This window comes from Odontesthes bonariensis, chromosome 7, assembly GCF_027942865.1.
Source record: "Odontesthes bonariensis isolate fOdoBon6 chromosome 7, fOdoBon6.hap1, whole genome shotgun sequence".
Lineage (NCBI taxonomy): Eukaryota > Metazoa > Chordata > Actinopteri > Atheriniformes > Atherinopsidae > Odontesthes > Odontesthes bonariensis.
Window position 1 is genome coordinate 12434081 of NC_134512.1, and position 21180 is coordinate 12455260.

The following is a 21180-nucleotide window of genomic DNA, read 5'->3' on the forward strand; positions in this document are numbered from 1 at the left end:
TTTCGACACGGCTGTGCAGCTATGCCCTTTTTCCTCAAGGGAAAGCACCCCGTTGCAAATGGAAAAACCGAATAAATTATCTTGTGTTCACTGTGAATGTGATGTTATAAAAAGGTGGATTGACAAATGTGAGGTCAAAGGTCAAACCATAAAGGAGTTGCAGGATGTCAGACATTGCTCAGTATAACAGATGTGGTGTTTCTCTGCAGCTTCTGTTGGATGCAGGGGCCAATGTGGAGGGGGCAGCCGTCCGTAACGGACAGGAGAACACAGCAGACACTCCGCTGCAGCTGGCTTCAGCAGCAGGTGGGCAAATGCTCACACATTGCGGCACAAGGCACAGCTGATGTTAGAGTGCAGTCCAGCTTACTGTTTGTGTGTATTTTGATCTGATTTATTGCTGGTAAATGACTACTCTACTAAATTATAGAGGCGCAACAATTGTAGGAGGGTTAAGCGAAGGAAAAAAAATGAAAAAAGAGTGCAAGAGAGCTGCAGTTGTGGCTTTCTGCAAAACAACTCTCACACTTACTTGTAACCAATACTATAATGTGCTAGTTTTCCTGAAGACCACCAAGTTGTGAATGGGTAAGAGTAATGAGGAAATGAGAGAGTAAATGAAGGTGTGGTGACAAAAGAGAAGTGCCGCCTGCAGTTGTGTAGTAACTCTGGGCTGCATTCCTGTGTGGGATCATCTGAAAGCTACACATCGCTCTAGTAAAAGAGACATGCTTCACTTAGCTTCGGTGATAGTGAATACATTTAGATTAAAATGAATATATTGCTTGTTCGTGAATGCAAAACTAAGTACGATGCATTTTCGTCAGTTCCCGGGATAAAATTAAATGGAGCAGCAGTAACATCCGAGCATTAATAATGCGATGAGTTAACAATACAATAAAGGAAGGAAAAATTATTTTAAAAACACAAAAAAATGCTGCAAAAGCTGCTCAACATAACAGACAATACAAGCCTCTACACAACATAGTGATCAAACAACAAAGTGTGTAGAGTCAGAGGCTTCTTCAGCTCTGCTGCAAGTAAATTATAAATTGTTCGTAAATTGTTGCATTGTCACATTATTAAATATTCATGTGCTTCCCAGGCAACTATGAGATGGTGAGTTTGCTCCTTGCACGTGGTGCCGACCCCTTATCAAAGACTCATGATGGAAATGCCCTCACGTCGTCCCTTTATGAAGACATGAACTGCTTCAGTCATGCTGCTGCACATGGACACAGGTGTGTATCCCTCAGTCTGACATGAAAAGCTCTATGCATGTGTTGACAACTGATTTTAGAGGAAAAACTGCAAGTTCTTGCTCTTACTCAAGAGTTTCAGGGGGGAAAAAAACACTTGTGTGACTTTAAATTGAAGCTTTGAGGGGAGATTAATCTCTTTCACTGAGATGAAACAGAAAATCTTAAAAGTATCATTGTATGAAAAGTGAGTTCAGATTCTTACTCTGTTCAGAGTCCATTTGTTTCAGAAGACCAACTGGTATTGTTTATTGCTTATCCACCTGTTTGCTGTGTGTATGTGTTAACACACACTGTAGACTCAACACTTCACATTCCACACTGAGGGTGATGGATTAAGTAATCAGAGAGGAGATTACAGGGTCACAGACACTGAAGTATGTGTTGGTGTTTGGGTATATATCAGTGATTCTATGCTTTCTGTTTCCTTCTTTGCCTGACCTCTTTCTTCCCCACTTCTTCTCTCCATTTATCTTGTCAGAAATGTGCTGAGAAAGCTACTGACTCAGCCCCAGCAAATCAAAGAGGATGTCCTGTCTCTTGAGGAGATTTTAGCTGAGGGAGTGGATGATGAGGTTGCCGGGATCTGCCCTTTCCTCCCTCTGTCCCCTCTGCCAACCCCTTCCAACGGCAATGCAGCCCTGCCAGAGGTGGGCATACCGAAACTCTGCAAAACCAGGATGAAGGCTCTGCAAGAAGCCAGCTACTACAGCACTGAGCACGGCTACCTTGACGTCACAATGGAGCTTCGTGCTATGGGTATCTATTTTCAGATGGCAAAACAAGGATGTGCCTACTTTTTTAATTGTCGGAGAACAAAATATCATAACCACTCTATGTACAGGTGTACCGTGGAAACTACATGTGTGGCTGGAATCTCTTCGCTGTGCCCAGCAGCAGTCCAGGGCAGGGGTCACCCTCTGCCTCCTCAGAGAGTTCACCACAATCCGAGAGGAGGACTACTGTGAGGAACTGGTGACTACAGGCCTGCCCCTTATGTTCAACATCTTACGAACCACCAAGGTACCATCAAACATAAACTGGACTGCCTTTTCGTTTTTTTTTCTTCAGTTTTGATCTGCGATATAATGCATTCCACTATTCTTTTTCCTCCAGAATGATGCCATTATACAGCAGCTGGCAGCTATTTTTAGTCACTGTTTTGGTTCAGCCCCCCTTCCAGCCGTCTCTGAGATGAAGGCATCTCTTTCAGCACAGTTGGGTAAGGAAGCTATGTTTCCTAGGTGCATGAGTAGCTATAGCTCATAAGTGGGCAACTATTTAGTGTTTGAACTGTCCTAAAATGCAGTAAAATACAAAGCCATCACAGTTTCCTGAAATCCGATGTGATTATTTATTATTTCTATTTATTTTTTTCAAAATGCTCCAAATCCCACAGCCTACCATTTAGTTTAATATTGCGTAATACAGATACAAGTACAGAAGCTTATGGGAGGAGGAACTTTCGTATTTTAAGTTAAACTAGTAGCCATTTGTTTATACTGACTTAACATTACAAGTAAAGCTAACAATGTGCTGCTCTCCATTTCAACAGACCCACACTTTCTAAATAACCGAGAGATGTCAGATGTGACGTTTCAGTTGGAGGGGAAACCATTCTACGGACACAAAGTCCTTCTGATTACTGCTTCTGATAGGTAAGTGCAGACATTTCTCCCTGGACAGATGATCCGCATTAATCTCTTTAATGATGTTCAAAAAGATTTGACAAATAGATTTGTTCTGCTACAGATTCAAATCTCTGCTGGCATCAACTGGATCAGATGGTAGCCCGAACAAAGAGATCGAGATCACTGATGTCAAGTACAACATTTTCCAGGTAAAAAATATATTCCACATACAACAAAAAACACATTAATTACGTAGATCAACTACTTTGATGATCTGTTGCTAAGTCAGACTTTTGACCTCTCTGCAGATGATGATGTCATACTTGTATTGTGGAGGGACCGAGTCACTGAAAACTAATGTGCCTGACTTGTTGGAGGTGAGAATAGAAAAGTGTGTTCTAGAGCTGCAGAGTATCAGGAAAACAGGCAAGAATACTGCAGCAATGATATGACTTTTGCAATTTACTATAAACAAATACTGTAGTACATAAGCTCAGGTGTATTGATGAGGATTGCAAGTTACTTCTGCACCTGTGCATGACGGTTATTTGTAGAACATGTACAGAAACAGAACTTCCTGTAAGTGAAATGCAGCCCTCATTGAAACATCTGTGCATGTCCTACTAATTGAACTCAGACTGTCTGCCATGGAAAAGCTCTATAGCCTTTTATTTATTGCAGTCCACAGAGTTCTTTGTGAAATTGATACTGCACATGTTGATAAGGAAATTAGAGTAAATTTTAGAAATGTGCTGCCCTGGTGTGTTCACTTTTGATAAATATGAGTAAATCCTATATAATACTATAGATTCACTACATGTAACTTATTGAATAAGTAGATGTGATGGCATTAGACCATCTACTCTCCCTTCAGGAAAGCATTCTGCCTTCAGCCAAATTCGCTACTAATTTCAGTACAAGAGAAGTAGAGGAATATTGAATTACCAAAAAGAACTCAAGGTTATTTAGAATACAAAAAAATGTGAATTGGAAATTGTACTGTGAAACAGCAGTGTTGTTACTGCTTTGTAATGTACTGATTTGTAATATTACTGAAGCACACAATAAGTTTGGTACATACAGTAAATACAAAATGGAAAGTTTTTTTTGGCTCTTTTGACATTCTTTGTGTAACATTTTCAGTTCCATCTGTTGTCAAGCTTAACATTCAGGTAGCCCACCAACAGCCTGATTTAAGTCCATGTGAGTTTATGGTATTTGAGTTCACTGTAACACACATATCACTCACATATGGCTGTGACTCAAAGGATAGAAACAGTAAACTAAACAACTCCCTGTCTGGCCTAGCCTCACCACATGCATAAATGCATGTTCTACACAGTGAGATCAGAGGGGATTTTGAATATTTACTAAGCTGGTGTGCATGAAACAACTCAGTTATTGAGTACAAAGTTATATCTAAAAACATTGACATAATGACAGTTTTTTTTCCTTTTAATCTCCCCCCTCCCTCAGCTGTTGTCTGCTGCCAGTGTGTTCCAGCTGGGGGCACTACAAAGACACTGTGAACTCATCTGCTCTCAGCACATAAACTTGGACAATTCAGTCAACATCTACAAGACAGCCAAGGTAACACATACACCGATAAGGACTATGTTGTACTCTTGTGAGCACATATGTTAAGTTCAGGGTTTTTTTTGTTGTATTTTTTAAATCTAGATTTTTCACACAGCTAAAACATGACCATGCAACTCTCCTTTCCTTGAAACAGGCACATGGTTCGGTGGAGCTGTGCTCGTTCTGTGAAAGTTACTTCTTGAAGCAGATGCCCTCACTGATAGAAAAAGAGGGCTTCAGGAGCTTGTTGTTGGGACCACCTGGAGCCCGACAAGGCAATAACTCCTCTTCCTCACTGGCTCACAGTCGGGGTGACTCACCTCTGGAGGAGCTGGAGGCCATCCTGGCTCAGCGCCTTCGCTCTCTCTATGTCTCATCTCGAGTCTGAGGACATTTCAGATGCTGTGGAGAGAAGAAAGAAAAAACTAGAGGAGCGTGGCAGTTGGAGCGGAAGTTTAATCTGATCACTGCTGAAGAATCAGATCTTTAAGATCTGTCTGACTGGTCTAAATACATTTGTTGTCTTAGAGACATCTGATTCTCTGTCTGTTAAGGAGCAACTTCTGCAGTACTTTGAGACAGAGGTGCAGATCAGCGAGTGGCCCTGGGAGCTCTATGGACAATTCAGTGTTTCATACTTTGGGCCAAGAACTTGATGGTCATAGTTATCGTAATGAAAAGCATGTTTATGAAGAAGAAAATTCAATAATGTGATATTCTTTTCTCCAAAGCTTTGAAAGCTTGATTGAAGAATCAACAGATTGATGCAACGAGTGCAACTCTGAATTATGAAACACTGCTGCCATCTACTGGACAAAACTGGTAAACACCTGATGGCCTCAGAAGATTTGGATGAGCAGCACCTATCTGGTTTTGACTGATGTTTTATAAAGTAGCAGTTGACTGAAGGATCTATTCTACACACAAAGGAGGACCTATTCAAAATAGTAATGCAGAATGGGAGGCAGTGGGTAGCCTCAGTGCCTCCTGCGGTGATGTAAACATTGAACTAACAAATGTACTATTTTGATGTAACTGTGTTGTTTCTCTCTTTTTTTAAGTATGACCAGAGCGACACACTATTTGCAAAGTGGGATGGACACATTCTATTTAATGAGAAAAAAAAGACGTGAGAGTATTTAATGGGGTGTTCCCTTTTTATTGTTTTTTAATTTTTTTTTTTTTTAATCCAAGCTAATTATTAATGATATTGTTTTAAAATGCTTCTGTTGTTTGTCCAGGTACACTAACAGTTTATTAAGCTTATATATCCTGAGGTTTATTGTAACTAGATCCCAACGTGGGATTTGGACTCGTCGGTTTTAATGCTGAATACTAAAATAAACCTGGTAAAAAAGAAACTGTAATATTTCCACATACAAGTGATCCCAAACAGTTTAGTGGCTTTTTCTTTATGTGGAGTGGCGTGTACTCACCTGAGACTGGGAAAACATCAGATTTCCAAATGCAAAACCTATAAAATGGATGCAATTGCATAGGCTAAAATGCGTTGTGAAAAGATTTGCAAAAAATGTTAAGTAACGGGGAGAAAAATGACAGTTTTACAAAATAATCATCCTTGTACCAACTGATACTTTAGTACTAAGACTATTTTTTTCCAATAATATCTTTAATGGCTCCACTTACCCATACATGCGCTGGTATGAATAAGGAAGACAAAGACACCATAACTGAATGAGTTTATTTGTTTCAGCACTGAAGATGCTCACAGTTATGTTATATGGGGATTACATCAGTAAGTTTTGTTCCTGCTCTGTCCAGAGACCCTTCTGGGCCTATATTCATTGGATGTCTTTCGTGCTGCTAGCTTCCCATTGTAGAAAACAGAAAGGAGGGTGAACATCAGGTATTGCTTTGTGTTTGTAGTACTGGTATTCCCTCCCTGTGCCTCCTCTACCAGCGGGTAAAGAGAGCTCAGACCTCTGAGCCTCCCAGAGAGGTACAGAATAAAGGAAGCATTGTTTGAAAACTTTGTGCACAAGATAAGCAGGAGGAGGAATGAGAAAATAAAATCAGCAGTACTAAGGGGACAATTTAAAAAAAAAAAAAAAAGGTTAGAAATAAAGCAAAAGGGGTGAAAGTAAGAAAAGAGAGAAGGGAATTTAAAACTTTAAAAGGTAGTTTTGTGGAGAGAGAATTAATGAAGGCTGAGAGAAGGAGGGGAGTTTGGCATGGAACATTAACACTAAAGCCATGCAAAGAAAAGCTCATGTTTGACATGCACACAGCAATACAAGCTAAAAGCGTTGAGCAGGAATCCCCAGCGTGGTTGAGAAGACAATCAACCCCCCACAACTTGTCTGTCTATTTACAAAGAGAAGAAGCAGATTGGGATCTGTGCAGTCCTTCTCCTCAGGCCTGGCCAACACGCACAATAATATGAAACTGACAAATATCAATAGAAGAGCATAATCCCTCTGCAAAAAGAGGCTAATTCTACATTCTTAAATGACTGGTAAATATTTTTTTCTTTTTCCAGAGTTCCAACAAGTTCCTCTTTCCCTCTTCAGCGAGGTCTGGGAATAGAGAGTTTGAGTTGTCAAAGTTCAGAACAAAGCAAAAGGAAAGAAAAAATGTTCTTTTTTCTTCAAATGCTGTCCCATTTACGAACACACAAGAGGGTAATAAATAACATTCAACTGACCTAACAGCTTTTTTCATATAAATAGCCAAGTTATAATAAATTAGGAAATCAAACTGTAAGATGAACAAACATGAATAAATAAGGACAACAATACAAAAAATATCCACAATCGCATTTATCACATCTTTTTTTTTTTTTTTGCTCCTCTACTCCTACTGCTGGTATGTGAGACTAAGAGAGAGGTACAAATGGTAAATCAAAGACAAAGTGCTGAAGATAACAGGAAACAGGAATGTTTGGATCATTTTCAGGTTAATCAAACAAAGACATAAATGATCATGTAACAAAAATACACAGAAGAATTTAAAACAACAGAATGTGGCAGGTGCAGGTTTAACAACCTGTTCCTATGGTATCTAAACATTGTGTCACAACTAGACATTTCATATTTTTACATTAGAAATTATATCAGTCTGTACAACAGAATAGATCATTCATATTAAATACCCACATACCCACCCACATCCCTCCCCCCACCCTATACTATCATTTCATCTCCCCCATTGCCCCCTTTCCTCGTCCTGCTCATACCCAGCTCCTCTCTGAAATCTCAATTCCAGTCCATTTTGCAGCAGTAGTATTAAGTGAAATAAAATCAGTTAGTAATTCAAACCCAGTTCATCACTAAGAATGTACAATAAAAAGCAAACAAATACAATCCAGCAAGCATCCATGTCGGTTGTTTGGATTTTCCACAAACTCCTCTCTTGTCCCTCCTCCTTAGATTTCTGCATGTCTTCTTTTTTTGGATGTGGTTCATCATTAATACATCCCAGAGTTTTCTGTGCATACTGAACCTTTGTGCGTGTGTGTATGTTTTCCGTTTGTAGTGTTTCTGACCAATGCTTGTTTCCAAATGAACAAATGCTTCTTGAAGTCAGAATGGAAAAGGACTGGCTGGTGATGGGACTATGACATCCTGTGTGCAAGTGTGTATGTGTGTGGGTACGTGTTCATATGTGAGGGCTTGAGCGTTGCTAAGAGGGCGTAACACTGAAGGATTTTGATCTACTTCTACTGATGGCTGCCAGAGGTGGAGTAGGGGCGCAGAGGAAGATGAAGGTAGAAGTCTGCATGAAGGGTCTGTTTCCATGGTAACCCCTGAGCGCACCTCTAAAAGCAGTCCTCCATCAACAAACGTCCGTCCTTCTCGGCGCGCTCGAGGGGTTGGAGGGGTGCTCGAGGGAGGATAAATGAAGCAGGGAGCAGGAGGAGGGACTTTAATAGGTTTTCTGGATAATTCCTGGTATCAGAAACAAGTCAGGTCATTACACAGGTAAGCAGCAGCAAGAGTGCAAAAAAACAGCAAGGACCACAGGTGATTACATGGTTGGAGTAGAAGGGTGGTTAAGGATGATGGACTTTTGAGGGATAATGGAAAGGGGAATGGCAGAACATGAACTTGTGTTTCTTATGTAGGTGCAGTTTGCTGTTTGCAAAATATCATTTGGATTTTTTCAATATATTTCTATCTATATAAAGTCATTTTATACAAAAAATGTCCATAAATGATAATATACATCTAGCTATTTACAGATAGAATGTTCTCTCTGTGCGACTGGTTTATAAAGATACTGGAAAAGGTTTTGCATTGGTTCAACTACACAGCGTCTCAGTCTAAGACTCTTCCAGCGTCATCACAGATGCAATTGACAACTTGGCTCTGTCTCGGCCTGCAGTTGGGAATTTGGTGTCATTATTTTCTGACTCGTGCCTCCGGACGTGCATGGGTGAGGGGCAGTGCTTGGAGGGCGTGCCAGAGTTGTAGGTCACCTGGCCATTCTTCTCGTCTGAAAAAAGTTGTTTAATTACGTCAAAGAAGTTACTCAATGGGCTGCCTAGGTACACAGGAAGAAAAGAGGACAAACAGGGAAAAGAGGAGAAAGAGAACAAACAAACTAATGAACAATTCACAGGATAGAGACGTGACTACATGTAAGACGGAGCAGAAGCAAGGACGAGGACCGACAGACACAGCAAAGATGAGCGCTGATGTATTGTGTGAGCTCTTATAAATCATGCATATGTCATAGTACATTCAATGACAAACACAATATCCACTACACACACAATCTGACATTAAATACGTGAGAGTCAAGATAGGTTTTCTTTTTTTTACTTATAAACTGTGTTCTGTTCAGAAAGTAGGCATGAAGCATCCTAAAGCAGGTCTTGTCAGCCAGAAGCAGGACAAATGACTGAAGGAACAAGCAAAGGTTAGATCCAGCTCTCTAAGCTCAGTCATACCAGCTTATGCTCCTTCTTAACCTTGGTGTTCCTCTCAGTAACATCATCTGGGAGTGTCACCCTTACACACAAGTCAGTCTTAATTCAGACTGTTCTTTTTTTTGATTCTAAGATGGTGAAACGAGCAGGGGCACCCACTCCAAATTCAAGAATCTCTTGAAGCTTCATCTGTACCTCCACTATTCACAGAATTGTGTTTCTTACTGTACTGAAAGCTTGAACGTTGTTCCTTGCTTGTAGGTTGCTTTGGATAAAAGCATCTGATAAAATACTAAACATAAATAAAAAAGGGGGAAATAAGAAAAGCTAGAGCTTCAGGAAAAAGCTGCCACCAGAGGTGTCAAGTAACGAAGTACAAATACTTCATTACTGTACTTAAAGCTGCAGTCTGCAGGATTTGTTGTTGTCATACGTAAAGTCCTAATTTTTGGCATTTTAAGAGTTTACATGATCTATCAGAACGCTTGAAATTGAAAACGGTGACCTCCGTAGTCGCAAAATGCAAGAAATGCTTATTTTTTTAACCGAAAAATAAAAAGTTATTCAACTTCCTGTCCCGCCCCATCAAAACACATGAGAACTCGTGCACGTCTACGTGCACGCCAGATGCGCGTACACGACTCCTCATTCATCAACTCACCTGTCATTTGCGATCATGGAAGACACAGTAAGTAGACTAGCCCGTAATGAAGTTCAATAGTCTAGATAAATAAGCGTGGGGACGAGCCTACCTTGTATCGCGCGTGCACAATCGGTGATTGACAGGCAGCAGAGCCCAGCTCGTAAACCTGATTGGTTACCTTTTACCGGTCCGGTCTGCAATTTTGTAAACAAACCTGCTGGCTTTGGAGGGACCTAGCGGGACATATAGGGGACCTAGAGAACTCTTTTTTTTTTGTATTGAGGTATTTAATGTACTACTTTCAGAATCCCCGGACAGTTCCAGGCATTATGCTTGAAAAAGAGTTGCAGACTGCAGCTTTAAGTACACTTTTTAGGTACCTGTCCTTTACTCCATTACTTATTTTTCTGCCTACTTCTGACTTCTACTCATTACATTTTCACACAAGTATCTGTACTTTCTATTCCTTACATTTTCAAAACAAACAGCCTCGTTACTCTTGGCTTCAGTTTAATGTTTATGTATTTCACGTCATGTGCGCCATCCAATACAGATCAGTGGCGCCATCCACACCTAGTGAGAACGAGTGTAATTGGATGAATCATATAATGCAAACACTCATCGGTTAGGCTATTCGTCAAATTTGTGCTGACACACAAGGAAATCGTCATTCGTCAGAAGCAAGCAGGTGTTCTACAACTGCAAACGCGAAGCTGCGCGAAGTGTATTCCACGCCACAATGTCGGATTCAGAAAAAGATGGCGAAATGTCTGACAGGTCGGACACAGGTGAGAGCGTATCGGGAGATGGAGACGGAGACCAACAAGACCTTCCTCATCCTTGGCCCTATCTCAAAGAATTTTTCGAAATAGTCGGGTGCAAAAATGACTCGTGGAAAATGCAATGCAAACTCTGCACACCCAAGACCAGTGGCGGCTCCTCCATAGGGGCGATTTGTGCGACGCACTACCAAACACGGAGTTTTTTCTTTTTTTTTTTAATCTAGTTGCTAAGGTGGGACTAATCTGCTGTAGGCAAACTGGTTGTATATGTCATTGTCCAATCAGATTAAGGTCGCGCCTGGTGTTGCTACGCCCATTTTGTGCGATTTCGGTCAGGGTCGAATTTGCACACGGAAGTTCCCATTGACATGAATGGGACCTCCGTTTTTTTCAAAAATCCTGCTCCCAATGCATTCTCTATGAGAGTTTATGTGCTCGCACAAACGACGCACAACGTGCTTTCGTCATATGTCTGTTGCGCGGGACCATGAACTTTCTACTTGTTGTTGTAACATTGTGGTTTTCAATAAAGAAAAAAAAAAATATTCTATGAAGAAGATGGCGAGTGTCGAGTGCAACAAAACGTTAGTGTTTCTGACAGAAGTACCCTTTAGTCGTCGTACTAATGCGGAGAAGGAAGTTTGGAAGAATTTTGCGGGATGTTCGAGCAAAGATGAAACCCAGGGCTCCACCAACCCTGCTATTTTTCCAGGTAGTTTTTGATGTAGCTAAATAACTTACCCTTTTGTGCTCAATCATTGACTTGTAATGATTTAAATCTTTTATATAATGTTGACAATAATAGCAGAATGTATAATGACACATTCATTGTTAACGGTGCAGTATTATATTTTAAAAAAGAGAGAAATCTCACATAAGTAAGCTGCACTTAACCATGTTTGACAACTGGTTATACTTTTCTAAGTCATATTTTCCAAAACTTCCATAAACACTTGACTTGGATTTATATGCTGTCATTTTAATTAGATTCTGTAGAATGAAAATTGAATGAATCTTATCATTAAGAGCTTATGTGTTTACTTATCTCATAGAATCCTGGAACAATATGAGGAAAATAAATAAATAATGGTTAAGGTGTAATATTAACTGATTGGCAAAGTATGCAAAAAATAACTAAAAATTATTACAATAAATTATGCTACCTAGACAAATATACCTCAGTCCTATGGCCTTTTATGGTACTTATGGACATAACGGGGGAAATTGCAGTCACTTTGGTTATTTGGCAGACCAAATAACCCCTCGACTCTGCGTTGTGTTTATTTAAAGAAGACAAGGAGTTTCTGGACGATTGGACATTTTATTTCATGTGTGGGAACATAACAGGTTTGCATCAGTGCAATCAGTTCAGCTTCGCACAGCTCACTCTGATGCAGCTTTCACAGACTGGAAATTGCACTACCTAAAAAAAATGTCAGGAGCCGCCACTGCCCAAGACCCACGTGTAGAACTAATCAGTTTTCAAATTAAGCTTGCAATTCATATAGTGGCATCTACCTTTTTGTGTGGGTTTTTAAAAAAAAAAGGTTTTGTTAAACCAAACTAGCTTTCTCAGACCAGATCAGAACACCGAAGAACAACTTGAAAGTTAGTAATGCGCACCTAAACACACAAACTACCTCAGCGGAGTCTCAATGGTCCCATTGCAGATAGGTGGTAAGGGGACCAAAAATGAAAAATGGAGCAAATTTGTGTTCATTTTGTTAATGGAGCACAACTTTGGGAACTATCATTCAAAAAAAGGCCTCCTCTATGCGTGACAGAACCGCTATTTGCCCCAAAGTCCTGTGGGGTGACAAATGAACAGTGACAACATCAGTTTAACACTGGCTGGGGCACTGCCCAGAAAAACAAAGCACCCATATGCTGGACCTCTTTTACCGTCTGAGCATAAGCATTTGATAAAAAAAACATATTAAAAGTAAAATCTCTTGTGTGGACTACCTCCATTAGCCTGTAAACTGCATTTACAGGAATGATTGGTTGTGTTTTTGTTGTTTTTACATTGTCTTTATGTATGCAGATTTTGGCTGCTGAATTATTCACCTGGAAAATAATTAGAGATGTAAAGTGTCTTCCCTCCTCCCAAATCAGTATGCTTTCACAATGGAAAGAAGCATATTTAACTATACGGTGTAGCCTGGTCAATAAAACACCATCTTCTAAGCGATTACTCCAACAGTGTGTCTTTAACTGTCTTTCTTACTCATTTGATGGCTCTCTATTGTTTTCCTAAGCTGGTCTCCCAGGTATGGTGCCATTACTGGTGATTATTGGGGACATAATGACCAAGACTTGATTAAGCCTTTTGTCTGACAAACATTGGTATGCAAAGCCTTTTCGTCTCATAATTACAGTCACTGGCTTTTATCTTTAAAGGCCTTGTGGTCATGCGACAGTGTGTGTGTGTGTGTGTGTGTGTGTGTGTGTCAAACTCAAAGAGGTGAAGAGGGCAGCTCTGCTTTCCACTTCTGCAACGCACACAGTGATCTGTTCTGAGGCTCATATCAAAGTGCTTGAGGGGGACGATGGTGTGAAGACATAGATCAGGGTCAAAAGCAACTTTTATACTAAATCTATCAGCCTTCAGAACAGAGGCCGCTCTATTCCACTATCAATGTTTTCTAATATAGTCAGTTTCTTCTATTGGGCTTTAAGTGGTCTGAACTGTACTCTTACAATATCATGCATAAACAACCCACAGCAGTCATTAAAACCTTATTTCATGTAATTGAACATAATTTCACCCTTCCCACACCTCAGTCTGATAATGAGTATGGCAATACGAAAGATCAAAAATAATTGGTAAACTTACTGGGGCAAAGCAATGAAAACAGACTGTTAAATATCATAACAGCTGTCATAGCTGGTGTTAATTCATGAGAGCCCAGTGAGGGTAATAATGCACAAAATAGAACACAGGCGTAAAAATGACAGCACAAAAGTGGATATAGCATGAAGACACACATTTTGCTGGAGGTATTCAGTAAGTAATCTGCATCTGATATGTATTTAAGAATGAGTGGAGGGGATATACATGTAGATGCTAACATTATGACACTCAGACCACAATTTACACGTGGGATGAAAGCGATATCTGAGGGAAATTTCTCACATCTTCCAGAAAAGCACCATTTGCCTGACTGACCAGCAGATGGAGGTATTGTACAGAGGATGACAACTTAGGCGAGCACACACAACAGGGCAGTGACTCACGAGGGAACATGAAAGAGCAGAAGGGGAGGACCAGGATCCCTATTCCTCTCTTTTATTCTCTTCATCCTGCAGACTATGCATTGAGAGAACATCATATAGACGCTATGGGAATAGAACAGGCTTATAACTGTTCAGAGACTCTGTAATCAACAAATGGTGAGAAGATCAAATGTGACTTTCTCAACATCATTAAGCTCACACGTAACCATTTAGGTGGTGACTGTCAGGGGTTTACATATATTTGCCTTTAAAGATGCCAAAAGAAGCTGGTGGCCAGTCGACAAACTAGGCATCATCATATTTGAACACAGAAATGGAGATAGAGCAAGAAAAAAAGACGGAGAGAACACTTATCAGGTGTGTTGCTGTGTGGCGCAGTGCATTGTGGGAGTGTGTTAAGGTGCAGAGGTGTTGCCATGGTGACAGGCTCAGGCAATCAGTCTTGGAAGTAGGAGTAACAGAATGTGAATCAGTTTACCTCTGCTCTAATCCTCAATGCCGGGGCAACAAGACAACATTTGTTGCCCTTGGAGAGCAACTCCCACCTTTTCAAGTCAGTGAGGCGCTGACATGCAATGGAAGCCGTTCAGAGAAGCAGTGTGGATTGGGAATTTCAAGCACAGCAAAGAGAGGGGCGTCTAAGCTTTGCGTCAGCAGTAAAGTACTTCATCCAAGGGTGGGATGGGAAAATGAGGCGGTAGGGGTATGGGTGAAAAAGTTTTGGGAAATAAAAGATGTATTTGTATAGCTAATATTTTTGAAAAACAAGTTATTACTCACCAGACAACTGTTGGACTCCAGGCTGGTCATGTGTGCTTAACAACTGGCTTTGAATCGTCTCTACCACTCGCTTAAAACGTCGGCTCGGTCCTGAACACACATACACAGGTGAAATAAATTTTGGGATAATGGATCTATTTTTTCAAGAGAGACACTGGATTGTCACAAAAGGGAAACACACTGTGGAATTCATTAAAGCTTTGTTCCATCATCTGTTCCAGTGAGCCATGATAGTGAACAAAAATGCTGAGCCGCACCTCCTCAAAGTGGCATACAGCCATCATAAATACTCCCGCGTTTCTCCCACTGTGACTCCCAAAAATGTGAGCTCATTTACACTGAAATACACAGTCAACAGCATGAAAAGGGCCAAGCATGTAGAGAATATGTGAATGGAATAATCGAGAGAGGAAAAATCTTAAAATGAGGGGGAGCGACCAGTGGTAGATACATAAAGGTGGAGTGCAGAGCAAGCTGGAAAACTGCAGAAAATCTGATATAACTGACTTTAGGGTATCAAAATAAAGGTAAAACATCCAGTTGTGTTGGTTGGAGTTAGGGTAAGGGGCTCAGGAATTAATTATGACACAAAATCATAGTCAGAGTGCCCAAAAGGAGAAGAAAGCCATTGTGAGTGTGTATGCGTGTGCATGTATGTGTGAGAGCGAGAGACAGAAGAGAGTGAAGAAGAGCATGCATGTGTTTCTGCACAACTAAGCATTCACACATGATTGCGTAGTATGTAATCTTGCATAGCCAGACCTCGTTTCGTTACGCTCAGGGAGGTTTGAGGAACATATTATCCAGCACTCAGAGTTGCAAGAACTTCAAGAAGTTCTCAAGCAGCTCTTCATTCTGGCAGCAAGTTTGGAAAACACCTACCCCTAAGAACAACACTTCAGGTTTATTTGTTGGGTATAAACGTTGCATTCTGCTAAACATAAAAGTGGCAGCTTTCTATATTTTTCAAAGTGTGACTTGGGAGTTGAGACTTCCCAAGACCTCTGTAAGCCCAATGAAATGTAAAACCAGCTTTTCAAAAATAGATAATACCACATGGAAGTGTGTCCTACATGATTTGATGACTCCCATCTGGATAGGGTTTGAACAGAAAAAATTTTTTTTTTTTGGATGTCACTGTCTACTACGTGCTCACATTTTATGTTTAATCGCATTTACCACATTTTCTTGATTGGCTTTGATTGACAGTTTTAGTCGACTAGATGCTCCAATTGTGCAAACACATGTAGGCTTGGCAAACTAGAGAACTGATGTGAATGTTAATGCTGATATAGATGTGTGTCTTTGTGCTTTTTAGCTTTAAAAAAATCCAAAAGACTAGAGACCATGTGTGACACAACTGGCTGTGAGCAGGGTAAACAGATTTCATGTGCTGAAGTATTCTAACCTGAGAGGAGGGTGAAGGTGACAGAATAGATGCCATTCTCTTTCGTGGCTGCTGTGCTCTCTGTGTAGGTGATATCCACTTGAAATTTGACCGGCTTTTGGAAGACAGTGGGGCCGGCTGTGGACTTGTACTCTGCTCGGAAACTGGTTTGAGAGATCACACTGTGGCTCAGGCTGGGAATCTGGGAAGGGAGAGACGGGAAAGGAAAAATTGACAAAGAGGGAGAGATATGAATGAAGAAAATAGGAGGTACAAAAATGCATGTAATGCGATTATGTGTGAGTATCAATGATGTCCATTTTTTCTCCTATACCTTGCAATAACAGGATGAATGAACCCTTATTAAAATACCCTCCACATAGTATGAGCCACAGTTGAGACTCTAAGAAGATTTATGCCTCAGGGAGTAGCCACGCGTGCCACAGAGACTTAAGCTAATGTAATCTTGAGTCATCCAACAACACTGCACTCTCCCTCCTAAAATGAATTTGTATGCCCAATGAACAGGTGAGCTTAGAAATTGTCACGGTTTGCCGAAGTGCTGGAGAGGGTTTGACATTCCATTAATGTGAGTGTGCTCAGAGGTATGATTCCTCTGATTCAGGTGCCAATCTCCTGTCTGGAATACCAGCTTGCATAACCCAGAGGAGAAAATAGCTGCCTTCAGGGAAAAGTGAAACAGATTTGACATTGACCTACACTGGCAGAGTTTGTATTTACTTTAACTTTGTTGAATCTAACTGGGGTGAGGACAGGTTCTGTTCAATTATCCACCCTGAATATCAACTACCACTGCTGAATGTTTGTTGCTACTGTGCCTGTTGTGCTCATTGATGTCACCTACGTTTGCATGTAACTGTACATCCACACTATTTTAGAATCCAACACACACACACACACACACACACACACACACACACACACACACACACACATAGATGCAATCTACACTATATCTCAGCCTCTCACATTGCACAGCTAAATATATAAACACACATACTAAAATCAAAGTATTGAGGGCAAGGCATCTATATGCTAATGATCAGTGCTGTTTTTTCTATTGACCTCAAGTGAGTTTACAGTCAAAGAGAAAACAGAAGCACAGAATACAAGCAGTTTATGGAATTGCTGCATAAATCAGGAAGATGTTAGGAAGCACTCAGATCAAGGCTGCCTAATAACTGCACATGCACATAATAGAGGTAAAGCCAGGTTAAGAAGAAAAGGGGAAAAAGAAAAAAATGAAGCCCAAAGTGTTCCACACACCGAGAGGAAGGCTTGAACGATGTCTGCCTTGATGGAGCTGAGGGGCTTGTCTTTGATTACAATAAAGATCTGCTCCTCTTTTTCCAGGTTGATGAAGTTACCAAACCAGGATTTTTTGGCAAGTCTGTAGAGAAAGACAGGAAAAAAATGTTTGCATTATTTTGCATCTACAAGAGAGTTCTTGCCTACATATAATCCTTTGTGCTTCCCTGTTGTATGAACCCATCCGCCTATTTTCCACCCAGTCCAGAAAAATGGAGAACGGGTTAAGAGGTCTCTATCTACAACTCGGAAGTAATGAAAAGTTTTGAAGGAAATGAGTTAGAAGTATGCAGAGGCCATCTTCTAAAAGTCTTTCATCCATAGTTATAGATAAGTGCCTTCTCCAAAATTCAGATTGCGGTCGAAAGGTGTCACATTTTATTCATTACAATCTGGCTTCTGTGATAGCTATCAAACCTGCATGAAAAACAAGGCGGGGAAGCAGATCCCCATGGAGACCTGGCCAGAGACCCGTAAAGAAGATTAATGTTTTTTTCATCAACTCTAGGTATTGTCTGGTTCAGTTTCAGGTTATCCACAGACTCCACTAATGAAAGTCAAAGCTGTACAAGATATCGCCTCTCAGTTTGATAATTGCAGTACAACAGAAGAATATCTCCTTCATAGCTTCTCTGTTGGAAAAAGGCGAGATACTGGGAGAAAAAAAAAAGAAACTTTCATTGATATTCTAAGTATTAACATTGTCTCTGATTCTTGTCTTAATTTCATTGGGAACTTCAGACTCCAGATGTGAATGGCAAAGCATGGCAGAAAAAATCCTACAGTGTGATTACAGCAAAAAATATAATTTCAACTTTCTAGAGGAAAATAGATGATCACTCTTTTAAGCAGAGGCTCGATAACATTAAAAATGAGTTGCATGTAAAGTCAATAAGATCTGACTGTCTGTTGTATGTTACCTAAGAAACAACCAAGAGTCCTGACTGTGATAGTTGTTTTTTATCATTTCTAATAGCATAGGCAGAGAGAGAGGATACTGTAGGTGTGGGAGTTTATTCTGTTTTCTTTCATAAGTAAAAATATAAATCGTCTTAGTTGGACATCTTGTATACTGTACATCTAGAAACCCATCTTTAAAAAACATGCTTGGCAAAAACTATGCAGGTGAGGAAACTTTTGTGTGTTCTATCCACTGAGGTATGCATAAAACAAATGTGCTCTTTTGTGTGCCTAGATCACGCTGTACAGGAGAGGGTGCAGATTAATTCACCACTGGCCTTAGCCAAGATGTACCGCTAGATTTCTGGGAAACTGATATTATATCAATATGATGCAGTCAGAAACATGTTTTGCCTTAAACATGCCTTAAACAAGAAGAGGTATTTTCTACTCAACTCTCCAACTTCTTACAGCCAAGTCATTCTTCCCAGGCAGCTGGAAATGACTGAGCCATACAGCAGTCTGCCAACCCAACAAGCATATCTAGGCCAACCTCGAGTAATCAGGCCTATGGGAGTTTGGCAACTTCACACTAGCCGTCTCCCCACCCTCCTCCACCCATCTACTCGTATTACCCAGGACCTCCTGCTAACATGCTGCATCTGCAACCCAGACTGGACCTGAGGTCATTAAAAGGAACTCAGCAGGCAAAAATCAAACATTTATGGATGGCTCACTTTCCAAAACATCACGCTATCAAGCCTGTTTGAGTCAGTGACTGAGGGGCAGACAGGTTATGCATACTTAGTAGTGGTGCTTTCAAAAGAACACCATCTACTCACTCTGGGGAAGACTCTGGTGTGAGGCTGGACATCTCCTCCTGTGTAGGAACTGTGGAGACAAGAGTCAGTCAGATATATGTGAAAGATTCAGAAAGAGTCAACAAAAATACATAGAATTATTCAGTGTTACCATTTAAATCTTATGTCAACCAGGTTACATCAACATTTAATTTCCCTCTGGGATAAATAAAGTATTTTTGAATTGAATTGAATTGAATTGATGTCAGTACCTTGGAGTTTCCTGCGGTGGAAGCGCGGTGAGCCCAGGAAGCTGTTCTTGATGGAGTTGAGGCGCGTTCTCCAAGGCATGCCTCCGATGGAGGGGCTTGGTGGCGGCGTTGGTGTTGGGGTGCCAGCTGGGCTGTCCTTGGGTGTGTGCACTGGAGTACCCTTTGGGGTGGGGAGGGGACTGCCTCGAGGGGAGGGGTGAGGGGTAACCTGTATGAGGGGGATAGATTTGGGTGGGTGGTCAATAAATGGAGAAGGAGGTGGCGCCACGGGGTGAAAATGGTGCAGCCGGATAGGGGACAGGGGCACCACGGGGCTGAAGGGCACAGAGAGTTGTGGGTTGGCATTATAATGTGAGCGCCGCACCTGCGGGCTGTTTGGGATGGAAGCACTGCTGATGGATGAGGAGGAAAAGGGGGATGGTGAGATTGGAGAAGTAGGGGTAGGAGGCACGGAGGCAGAGGGAGGCTGCGATGGAGGCTGGCAGGGAGAAGACAGTTCTGAATTGGCTGCAGGTGCTGGATCAGGGGAGGTTTCAGGCAGGGGGTTTGATCGTGTGGCTTGGAGAGGCTTTGGGGCAACTTTGGGCTTGGCAGGGAGTGTCTGTGTCTTGTTAAGCGCTTCCGGCAAGGGCTCATTGTTTGGAGTGAGTGAGTTGGGGGTGGAGATACGAGGGCCTGTGCGATTTGGAACAGGTTCAGGGGATGGACAGGGGCTGGAGTTTGGGGACTGGGCAAAGTCTGGAGACTGAGGCGGAACACAGAACTTTCTGACAGGCTGGATTCAAAAGACATGGTGCAAGAAGGCACAGCACAGGAAAGCCAAGAGCACAAGTAGGTGGGGATCAGGAACAGAAAAGAAACCACATGGAGACACATGCACATTCACAAAGAAAGATAGAGCCAGGAACAAAGTGGCAGAACAAAGAACCGCACAGACAAAGGTAGAAGCAGCCAAAGAATAAAGAAGCAGGTGAGGAATGTACACACACGGGAAAGGTGGAGGAATTGTGAAAAAAAGAAGACAAACAAAAAAGTAATCATAACTTAAACCATTCATATCAAAATAAGACAAAACAATACTAAAATGGCAAAAACAATGTCAGCAAGCAATGTGCACAGAATCAAAAAAAGTCCAAACAATATTCATAAAAAGATGGACCTTACGTTCATAAAACATACAGGGCTATGATAGTAGAGAAAAGCAAGCAAACGCAGACAGATGTTAAGACAACTGGGACAGACTCAATAACAGGTGGAAGGTAGCATCTCTGATGAGATATTTCTGGCTCCCTCGCAGGTTAACCCATCCGTTTGACTTAAAATTGGTAAAAATTAAAAGCCGTGCTCCACTACTTGTCTTAAACACCAACCCCATTTTGGAAAAGTCTGAGAAACAACCCCATGCAGAGCCCCCTGCTGAGAGCTATGATCTAGGCTTTGGGTACGTCTAAGAAATCAATTTCCTTTTCAGATCAGCCTGAAAGAACCTTGTGTGGTGTGAGGAGCTCGTCTTGGGATCCAGGCTAATCTTGAGCCAACTCAGGTTAGTCAGCTGGAAAAGTTTACCTCATGCTCCCCAGCTCTGAGCAAGGAAATGGGGATTTTCTAAAGCATCCCCTGAACTGGATTTCCACAGAGCTCACGCAACAGAAAACAGAGGAAGGGATAATAATTTGGGTGGATATTGAGTG

At 41.2% G+C, this 21180-nt stretch overlaps 2 protein-coding genes across 6 annotated transcripts in view; one reads left to right on the plus strand and one right to left on the minus strand.

Moving 5' to 3' along the window:
- abtb2b (ankyrin repeat and BTB (POZ) domain containing 2b) overlaps window positions 1-5829 on the plus strand; it is a 46089-nt gene extending 40260 nt beyond the window's left edge. The window contains exons 8-17 of the mRNA XM_075469519.1: window positions 210-306; window positions 1106-1241; window positions 1741-2018; window positions 2104-2282; window positions 2376-2481; window positions 2815-2917; window positions 3012-3099; window positions 3199-3267; window positions 4367-4480; window positions 4623-5829. Of these exons, the coding sequence (XP_075325634.1) occupies window positions 210-306; window positions 1106-1241; window positions 1741-2018; window positions 2104-2282; window positions 2376-2481; window positions 2815-2917; window positions 3012-3099; window positions 3199-3267; window positions 4367-4480; window positions 4623-4856 (1404 nt within the window). The 3' untranslated portion in view covers window positions 4857-5829. The remainder of the gene's footprint in view (window positions 1-209; window positions 307-1105; window positions 1242-1740; window positions 2019-2103; window positions 2283-2375; window positions 2482-2814; window positions 2918-3011; window positions 3100-3198; window positions 3268-4366; window positions 4481-4622) is intronic.
- A 1815-nt stretch (window positions 5830-7644) lies between these two features.
- brsk2a (BR serine/threonine kinase 2a) overlaps window positions 7645-21180 on the minus strand; it is a 174329-nt gene continuing 160793 nt past the window's right edge. For 2 of the 5 annotated variants that reach the window (XM_075469522.1, XM_075469520.1), the window contains 6 exons: window positions 19490-19697; window positions 19260-19308; window positions 17476-17599; window positions 16210-16390; window positions 14802-14891; window positions 7645-8971 (listed from right to left, as the gene is read on the minus strand). In XM_075469522.1, the coding sequence (XP_075325637.1) occupies window positions 8751-8971; window positions 14802-14891; window positions 16210-16390; window positions 17476-17599; window positions 19260-19308; window positions 19490-19697 (873 nt within the window). In that variant the 3' untranslated portion in view covers window positions 7645-8750. Of the gene's footprint in view, window positions 8972-14801; window positions 14892-16209; window positions 16391-17475; window positions 17600-19259; window positions 19309-19489; window positions 19879-19959; window positions 20265-21180 lie in introns of all 5 variants that reach the window. The other 3 variants (XM_075469524.1, XM_075469523.1, XM_075469521.1) reach the window with 3 other exon arrangements.